General features: G+C 54.3%; 1 protein-coding gene across 1 annotated transcript in view; it reads left to right on the forward strand.

The window, feature by feature from the left end:
• Positions 1–233: 233 nt before the first annotated feature.
• Positions 234–10052, forward strand: part of FAM83F (family with sequence similarity 83 member F) — a gene marked incomplete at its 5' end in the record, with an annotated part of 33180 nt that continues 23361 nt past the window's right edge. The window contains one exon of the mRNA XM_080659685.1: positions 234–728. Coding sequence (XP_080515811.1) covers positions 234–728 — 495 coding nt within the window. The remainder of the gene's footprint in view (positions 729–10052) is intronic.

Genomic DNA, 10052 nt, shown 5'->3' on the forward strand with positions numbered 1-10052 from the left:
CTCCCGCGAGTCCCCCAGGACACCCCCCGCCCCCCGCGCCAGGTCGTCGGTGCCGCTCGCGCCTGCAGAGGCGGAGGGCGAGGCCGCCCCTCCCCGCCCGACGGCCGCGCCCGCGCCCCGGCCCGCGCCGATTGGCCGACCTCGCGGCCAGGTGAGGCGCCCCGCCCCTCGGCGGCTCCAGGTGCGGCGGTGGGACCGGGGCCGCTGCCGGGCCGGGGCGGGTGGCCGGCACCATGGCCGAGTCCCAGCTGAGCTGCCTGGACGAGGCCCACGTGAACGAGCGGGTGACCGAGGCGCATGCCGCCTTCTACTACTGCGAGCGGCGGCGGGCGGCGCTGGAGGCGCTGCTGGGCGGCGGCGAGCGGGCCTACCGGGAGCGGGTCCAGCAGGAGCAGCTGCGGGACTTCTTGTCCAGCCAGGAGCGCCAGGCCCTCCGCGCCGCCTGGAGCCCCTACGAGGACCCCGTCCCCGCCGCCAGCACCACCTCCCGGGGCAAGAGCAAGGCCAAGGCCAAGGCCCCGCCGCTGGCCTCCGCCGAACCCAGGGAGTCCCTGGCCTACTGGCCCGACCGCTCCGACACCGAAGTGCCCCCGCTGGACCTGGGCTGGACCAACACCGGCTTTTACCGCGGCGTGAGTCGCGTCACCCTCTTCACCCACCCCCCCAAGGAGGAGAAAGCACCCCACCTCAAGCAGGTGATCAGGCAGATGATCCAACAGGCCCAGAAGGTAGGCCCTGTCCCCGCCACCTCATGGGTGGGGACCTCACACCCACTTCCTTGGACCAGACCCCACCTCAGGGGCAAACAGCCCTGCCCACCCGTGGGGCAAAGGGTCCAGGATACCTCATTCACGTCCTGGGGCTGTGCTGAGGCCTCTGGAGGATGTATGTGTCCGTGTTGGCAAATTATAAAGAAATGAGCAGTTGTTGGTCAGTATTACAGTGTCCAGGGCGCTGGCTTCCACCTGCCGTGTGCTGCCCTGTCCCCGTGAAGTTCCTATCCCCAGGGAAGACCCGGGGCTGGTGGGGCCCTCTGGTAAAATGGGCCACTCAGAGGTCACGGCGATTCCTACCTGCTGCCCAAGGTTTTACGAGACGTTTTCCTGGCCATTTTCTCATTTGATCTTCAAAACAACTTTTAGAAGCTGGTGGTTTGACCTCCTCACCCCTGCCCTAGCCATGATGCTCTTAGCCTGTGGCGGAGTCAAGGTCAGCCTAACCCATCAGATTCACACTCCCAACTAGAGCTCAAGCAGCCTGGAATGAATGAGGAATTGTGAGCACCTACTATGTGCCTGGCTCTGTGCTGGGCACTTGGACAAGGCAGGTCGCTGGACTCAGCAGCTCAGAAAAAGCTCCCACTTATCTCATTTGCTATGCACAGGGGCGAAAGGAAGAAATGCGCGTCTAGATTGCCTGATTAGAATGCAGGAGGGGCCAGTAGGTTGTGGGGCAGAAAAAAGATTTTAATCTTTACTCTGTGCCCTTGGGTAGAGTTTCCAGCTAGAATATAGGATGCCCCATTAACTTTGAATTCCAGATAAACAACAAATACTTTTTTAGTATTAATATGCCCCACATATTGCATGGGGCATACCAAATATTAAAAAGTTAATCGTTATTTATCTGAAATTCGAAGTTAATGGCGCATCCTGTTTTTTATTTACTCAGTCTGGCTCCCCTCCACAGAGATTTGCTAAGGAACACCAGCAGCCTTTGGTGTCCAGTTCAGAATATACAACAGGAGTGGCTTGGGTTCACTGTTCTAATTCAACTCAATGAACGTGGTTGAAGTTCAGTTACCTCTGGAGGCTGAATGGCCTGGGGAGGGAAGATTAACCTGGAAAGACCAGTGGGGGCGGGTGGGGGGCGGGGCGTGGCGCGGAGGCACCTCTTCCAGGAAGGGGTGGTGATACAGGTAGTTGTCTAGATTGGCCACCAGAGGAAGGGTTAACTTGCTCCTTACTTCCCCCCTCTCTTTTCTATGTGATTCTTCTTTGTCTGCCTGAGCTGTCTTTGTATATTGCCTTCTGCAAAAGACAAAGGCAAGTTTGAACAGGGGAGAAAGGACATGGATGACTGTTTTTGCAGCAGGCTGCCGCTAGGGTCAAGTCTTGTAATACGAACACGCCTCGATGAATTAGCACTCAATATGTGCCAGCCACGGTGAACATGATTTGCCTGCAGTTTCTCTTGTGCTTTTCACAAGACAGCGGAGGGGAACTGGGTATTTCCCTTATTTTTGGATTCAGAACAGTTAAGTTACTTGCTGAGGGTCACATAGCTAGTAAGTGGTTGAGCCAGGATTTAAACGCCGGAGTCCTTGCTCTTAACCACTGTGTAGCCTGCTCTGCTGTCTGATGATGGTGCAGCAGGATTAAGCCAAGGAGCTTGAGCGGAGTTAGCCTGGTCACAACCTGGTTCCATGTTGTATACCCGTTACAAGAAGAGATGAGCAGGCCCCTGGCCACTGGGGCTTCTTGTCTCTTTCTTGCGTGGTGAAGTGTTCTTTTTTTTTTTTTTTTTTTTTAATATATCTTACTGATTTTTTTACAGAGAGGAAGGGGGAGGGATAGAGAGTAAGAAACATCGATGAGAGAGAAACATCAATCAGCTGCCTCCTGCACACTCCCTACTGGGTATCTGCCTGCAACCAAGGTACATGCCCTTGATCAGAATTGAACCTGGTCCCTGACCGGTTTGGCTCAGTGGATAGAGAGTTGGACTGGGGACTGAGGGGTCCCAGGTTCGATTCCGGTCAAGGGCATGTACCTTGGTTGCGGGCACATCCCTGATGGGGCGTGTGCAGGAGGCAGCTGATTGATGTTTCTCTCTCATCGATGTTTCTAGCTCTCTACCCTCTCCCTTCCTCTCTGTAAAAAACAAATAAAATATATTTAAATAAAATTAAAAAAAAAATTGAACCTGGGACCCTTGAGTCCACAGGCCGACGCTCTATCCACTGAGCCAAACCGGTCAGGGCTGGTGGAGTGTTCTTAACTCTTTAAATATTTAACAACAGAAATTTTAACCATTGTAAACTGTTCCAGTATTCCAATCTGTACGTATTTAAGAATAGGTATTTCCTGAGTGCTCAGTGTCAGGTGCTAGCCATGGGAGGATATAATCTGGCCTTTGCCTTCCAAGAGTTAACTCAAAGGCTGGGGGGTGTGCTCAAAGCAAGAGTTTTTGAGGGGGCTGGGTGTGCTTAATCTGGGAGGGCTTCCTGGGGGAGCTGAATTGCTGAGTTAAACAGGGAGAGAGAAGAAAATGGAATGGATCGTGTCTCCATAAGACACTGAGGAGAAGGAGGGAGAGATTTTTGCTTCAAAACAGCAAGCAGCTTTGATTGGCAGAAGGGAAGAGCTGTCCTGGTGGGAGCTGAGTAGTGGGGGGTCCTAAAACTGGGTGCAAAGCGGGTGACCACCCCCTGGGAGAAGCAGCGTCTGACCCAGTCTGTACCCCTCAACTCGCAGGCCCTCTGGGCCCCACTCTTCATTACTGCTGCTCACATCGGTACAGCACCTTCTTCTCAAAGACCCTGTGAAGTAGGGGGGACAGAGGGGTAGACTCTGTTTCACAGGGGAGGAAACTGAGGCACGGAGAAGGCAAGGGGCTTGCCCAAAGGTCACATGGCTGGTGATAGAAAGACACTGAGCCCTGGCTTCTGCTCTAACAGCTACCCCTCTGACCACTGCCTGCCGCCACCCTTACGCCGACTCATCCAACTGGCAAGCAACCCGAGGCCATGACTAGATCCTTCCTCCTTCCTTGTCACCCCGAGGGAGGGAGTTTCTTTGTTTTCAGTGAGTCTGGCAGCTGTGAGGCAGGTGGGGCAGACTGTGTGATGCTTTTAAGTGCAGAGACTGGGTGATTGGGGGAAGAGAGGTGCAGGACATGTGTGTCCAACTGTGTGCCAGAGTTTTGTCTTTTATCTCATTTAATCCTCAGAATAATCTCATGAGGTTATTCCTGAGTGATAACCAGAAACTAGGGCTCTGTGGCTGTGACTTCCCCACAGCTGCAGACCAGTGAGGCTTCCCTACCTGGGCCTCAGGGATGCGGAAAAAGGAGCATAAAGGAGACACTTTGAAAATACGATCGGGGGTTGGGGAAGAGGGGCAGAGGGTCGTGGCCAGTGAGGGAACAGCCCAGCAGGTATGGAGGTGGGACCACGTGGAATGGGAGGAGGTCTTTGAGGCAGGCAGTCTTATCTGCTCTCCCGGCCTCTGCAAATGTCAGGAGGCCCTCCTGGTGGCACTGGGCAGCCAATGTTCAAACATGCGGCCATGTTTACTTGTGGGGTGGGGTTTTTTGTGTTGTTTTTTTTTTTTAAATATATTTTATTGATTTTTTACAGAGAGGAAAGGAGAGGGATAGAGAGTTAGAAACATCGATGAGAGAGAAACATCCATTCAGCTGCCTCTTGCACACTCCCTACTGGGGATGTGCCCGCAACCAAGGTACATGCCCTCGACCAGAATCGAACCTGGGACCCTTCAGTCTGCAGGCCGACGCTCTATCCACTGAGCCAAACCGGTTAGGGCTGGGGTGGGGTTTTTATCATGTTTTTTCCCCGGGAGTTGTCTGTATATTTTAGTGTCACTGAATGATGTCTTTTGTCTGCTTAAACTGCAGGCGGAAAGGTTGCCTTCAGGGACCCAGAAATGAGTCCCTGGTGTGTCCCTGGCTGGCCGAGATAACCAGCGGAGGTTGCTGCTTCTTGGGCTGCTAAGATCATTGTCATTGCCAGGGGGCGGACTTAAAGCAGAACCACGCATTGTCATTGCCTGGGAAACTCTTGGTTCTTACTTACATGGGCAGAGCGAGAGGCTCCAACCACTCGAATTTGGATGGACTTTCAGCTCTGAAGGGTAATGTACCCATTTGGTCACTGCACAGATATATAAATATAAATTTTAATCCTCACCTGAGGATATTTTTCCATTGCCTCCCACACATGCCCCGGACAGGGGCTGGGGATTGAGCCTGCAACTGAGGCACGTGCCCTTGACTGGAATTGTGACCCTTCAGTCCTTGGGTCAACCCTCTCTCCAGTGAACCAAACCAGCTAGGGCTGGACAGATATTTTGAGGTCTACTGTGTGCTAAGCACTTTAGTAGAAAACAGACATATTAAACACTCTTAAGTGGCCTAATGGTCTGCTAACCCGTCATTATAAGGCAGTGTGCTGAGTGTTTGAGTAGAGGGTGTGGCGGGAGGGCCGCTACCCCAGCCCCTGCCTCGGGTTAGGGCAGGACCTTTGATGCCGAGGACCTGTCCACAGCGTGTCTGAGCGCAGCAGGAAAGGTGAGACTGCACCAAGCCACCCAGCCCTCCTGGTGCCCAGGCTCCCTGCTGACCCGCTGACCAGCAGCTTCCCTGTGTGAGGCTGCGGGGCCGGGTTAGAGAGTATTTATTACCTGTGCCTCACCTCCGCATTCCTGCGTCCCATTTCCTTGGAGCCTCGGTCACCTTGTACGACAGAGTGCTGTCTTCATTTCACAGCGGAGGCCTCCGAGGTCCAAAAGGGTCAGCTTCCCCAAGTCCCTGGTCAGGATGACCAATAACCCTGCAGAGATTATAAGCATAAGCATAAGCAGGAGAGGGAGGCTGCTGGGCGAGGCAGCTTTTATTAACCGGGGAACAGAGGGGCGTGGGTAGCCAAGCTTGGCCCTGCCTCATCTTTCCCTTCCCCTCAGGGCCCCATTCAGATGGCACCTCTTCCTTGGCACTTTATCGGGTTTACGATCCAAAAGGGGTTTTGTGGTTCTCAGATGAGGCTCCCTGTTTGTGCCGCCCATGTGCCTGGCGCACAGCTCACTGCAGGAGAGCCCCTTTCATCCCTGGGGGCGGGGGGCTTTGGAGGAGCCAAGTCTCCACCTTGTCCCTCACGCCATCACCCAGAAGGGCCTGATTAGCCACACAGGCTCAGCCCAAAGAGCCCCCGGACAGTCGGGGAAGATTCCCCACAATTTCCCTGTCAGGGCCCACGGGAAGCCAATGATTTGTTTAAATGATTAGAAGCTGTCTCCTATTGGCCACTGTCCCTCTCCGTCCCTCTCGAGGAGCAAGTGTCTGGAGCAGTCCCCTGTTGAACTGCACATCACCCAGGGGACCCCTTTAGTCCCCAGCGTAACAAGCTCTCTGGCAGCAGAGAGAATGCTCTAAATTGGGGGGGTGAGGGGACTAAGGGGGATCAGAAGGATTTGGGGAAAGGCTCCAGGCAGGGGGCATGCTGGCCAGGTTAGCAGCCTTGTTAGAGATCTGGGCAGCTGATAGGATGAGTGAAGAGCTGGGTACACATGCCCAGGGGGTGTGGCCAAGTCTTGGAGTCAGCAGCTCACACTGGGAGACTGAGCTTTGCAGGTGGCAGCCTTTGCCACTGGGTCGAGCCCACTGCTTTCCCCTGTTAGCCTTCATCGGCACTTTTCTCATTCAATACATCCCACAGGTGGTACCAAGCGCCTTCTCTGTGTGGGCCCCATGCTGGGCACTGGATAGAGAGACATGAATCGGATGTAAAAATAACCAAAAAAAAAAAAAAAGCTTACATATAGAATTTTTTCAGTGTTGCTGATTTGTGAAATCTGAGTCTGATAATACATCCATTAGCCATCTCACCACCGTGTTTGCGAGCTGGTTCCTATTCTAGACTTGCTCCTAACACCTTTCTCCCTCCCTCCTCTCCTGATCTCTTCCCCTTCCGTCTCACAGGGACAGTTGGCAGTCGCTAGAGCTTCCGAGTTGCCTTTTGAAGCCCATGACCTGTGGGTCCGACACGCTGTCCCCTCCCCTCTGCCTAACCCTTCTTCCCTCCACAAGTGACCATTCCCCACGGGCTTGGTTTCTGGACCGTTGCAGGGTGCTTGTCCCTCGGAGGCTGGTGATAATGGCACAGCTGCAGCTCCAGGCACCCAGCACTTCAGAGCCCTGCGGGACCTTGCCCCGCCTGTCCCGGCATCCCTGCCAAGGCCCAGGTGCGTGGCTGTTAGAGACTCCTTTGTGCTCAATCGCTGGCCCCAGGCGCGATGATTTCTGAGCAAAGGACACCCAGCTTCACCTCAGGGACGGAGGACGGGCTCCAAAGTTGAAAGGCCCTGGTTCTGTCCTGATCTAGCCACTTACCCTATTCCTTTGAGTAAATCACTTCCCTCTCTGCGGCTCCTGACCTGCAAAATGGGAGGATAATACCTAGATTCCTGGATGGTTTTGAAAAACGACAGAGAATGTGTGAGTGAAAGACACGGACGTGGAAAGTAACGGCGCCTTCTCTGTCTTTTCTGGAAGCGGGGGAGGGGGGGGGAAGTGCAGTGGCATTTCCTCCCAGAAAGTAGGGGTGCCCAGCCAGGAGGTTAGATGGCCGGGGCAGGTGTGTTTCCTGTTTCCTCTGAGTGAGAGAGGAGCAGCGGCCTGCCCATGGCCTCCCCGTCTCTCCTCTCCCTGAATTTATCTGGTGGTCTTGACTTAGTGGTGGCGGTTTGTCAGGGCGGCTGTCTGTCTGCCTGGTTCTGCTGTCTGCGAGGCTGTGGCATCCAAATCCTCAGCCAAGGATCTGCTCTGGGATGCCCTGCGCGGAGATAAGACAGAAGGCACTCAGGCTCCCCGATTCCTAAACCGGGGAGGCCCGAGGGTGTTCCCCTCGCACCATCACCCAGAAGGGCCTGACTAGTCACACAGGCTCAGCCCGGAGAGCCCAGGGCAGTCTGGGGGGACTTCCCACAACTGGAGCTTTGCAGGGAGGGTGATGGGCCTGGAGGGACAGGCTTTTCTCTGTCTGGAGGAGAGGGAAAGCGAGGCTTAATTCCTGTGAAATCTACCACTTGGGGCCCCTGACAGTGAGGATGGGTGTTTCCCAGGGGGTGCAAAAGTAGGAGATGGGGCCCTGGTGAGCCAGCGCCTGCATCGTGACCTCTCTTGACACAGAGCCGGGTCTGCTGGGCAGCGGTCTCAGGAGGCCAGGCCACTGCGGGGGGAGGAGGACACAGCTGGGAACTAGAACCTGGATGTCCTTGTCCTTGCTCTGGCTGTCTCTTTCCTCACCCACTAGGTGACCTTGGCAAATCATTTGACCTTGCTGGGCCTCCATCTCTGCATCTGGAAAGTGGGGATAATTTTTGCCTTCTTTCTTAAAGACTGCTCTGAGATGCTAGTGTAAGACTATGAGACCGCACTTTGAAAAAGATGAGTAATGTTTGCAGATAAAAGGGATTTCTATTAAGAGGGACTAACATTATTGAAAGATAGGTGCTTCACGTGTGATTTCAGTTGATTGAGTCAATCCTTGCAAGAGAAGTGGTATTTTCCTGGAGGCTTAGGGAAAGCACAAGGTCATAGCACTCATAAGAAGCCAGCTGGGCCCCATGCAGGCCTGAAGTCAAGGCTGTGTCCTGCTACAAATGCAGGTTACCGTTGGGGGTTGCCCCCTGGGGCCACATCTTCCCTCCAAAACTTCCAGAAACAAAATATATCAGCCTGGCCCCAAGAAGCTCACACGTTGGTCTGGAGATGGACAAGTACAAGGTTGCTAGCTGCTCTGACCTGTGTAGTGGGGGAGAGGTAGGAGACACTGCTTGGGGACCCTGGGCAGGTGTCCCCGGGAAGCCTCCAGGGACCTGTTGTCCTCTTAACGGCCACTTTCTGGCCCAACAGTCTTGTGTCCTCGACGACAAGCTGAGACCTTGATGGATTCCCAGCCAGACAGCCCCATGCCTCCACGTTGTCGCCCCCGAGGATGCTGCCTCACCTTGGCGGCCAGATCCACCTTCCTTTTCTCAGGTGCACAAGGCCGAGCCTGTTCTGGGGCAAGCTTCCCCTGGGGGTGGAGGCAGCCGGCAGAGAACCAACAAGCCCGGGGTGGGTCCTGGCACTGTCCCACGCTCCCCCGCCCCGAGGCTGAGTCACTCGGGGATCCCTGCTCTTCCCCCTCCAGCACCTTACCACCCCAGGGCCATGAACAGTCAGCTTAGCTGCCTTCCTGAGAGTTCTCTCTCCCCTTCTCTGAATCTGTGGAGTCTGTGGACCTGCCAAGGGCCCCAGAATCATAGGCCTGGAAAAGAGTGTTCCTAATTATTAGTCTCTCCGGCCCGAGTTTCCCGTCTTCTGGGCACTCATCCTGGCGTAGCTGGTTGACTGGTCATCATTCTCTTGGGCCCCTCGCGGTACTGGCTGGGCACGTGGGAGGCTGCGCGTGGAAGTCCTTCTTGTTCTTTTTAGCAGTGAGTCAACGGATGGCTGGGGTGGGGGTGGGCACCTTTAGGTGGATCTTTGAGGACAGACTGTGTCCTTAACTCCCCCTCCCAGGAGGGTTCCCGGACTGCCTGGAGAGTCCCCATGTTTGCTAGTTCACTCAACGTGTTTTTTTCTGAGGACCTAGTATGTGCCACGTTCCAGAAACATACAGATGAATAAGAACCCTAGTCTTCATTCTAATGGGGGAGATAAAAAGAAAATAAATGGCAGCACAGTGAGGCGGGTTAATAGCTGTTACTTATTGAGCAATTAAACTAAATGCCAGACATGTGCCAGCCCTTGAAGAATAGATATCATTAAATTTTCACCAAACCCAGCAACTTTCCATTGTACGGATGCGGAAAGTGAGGGTCAGAGAGGATAAGGCCATTCTGCTAGTACAGTGGTCGGCAAACTCATTAGTCAACAGAGCCAAATATCAACAGTACAACGATTGAAATTTCTTTTGAGAGCCAAATTTTTTAAACTTAAACTTCTTCTAACGCCACTTCTTCAAAATAGACTCTCCCAGGCCGTGGTATTTTGTGGAAGAGCCACACTCAAGGGGCCAAAGAGCCACATGTGGCTCGCGAGCCGCAGTTTGCCAACCACGGTGCTAGTGGAACTGGGTGGGAACCGAGTTGAATCTGATTCCCACCAAACTCCAGGGGAGCACAGGCCCCCAGGAATGCGCAGCCGAAGCAGCCAGTCTGGACGGAGAGAGCAGGCGGGGCGGAGTGTGTGAGAATGGAGGCCTGGGAACACATGGATTCACACTATTCCCCTCACTCCAACACCTTCGCTTTTGTTTTCTTTTTTGT

This window comes from Plecotus auritus (genome assembly GCF_963455305.1).
Source record: "Plecotus auritus genome assembly, chromosome: 3".
NCBI classification, from domain to species: domain Eukaryota; kingdom Metazoa; phylum Chordata; class Mammalia; order Chiroptera; family Vespertilionidae; genus Plecotus; species Plecotus auritus.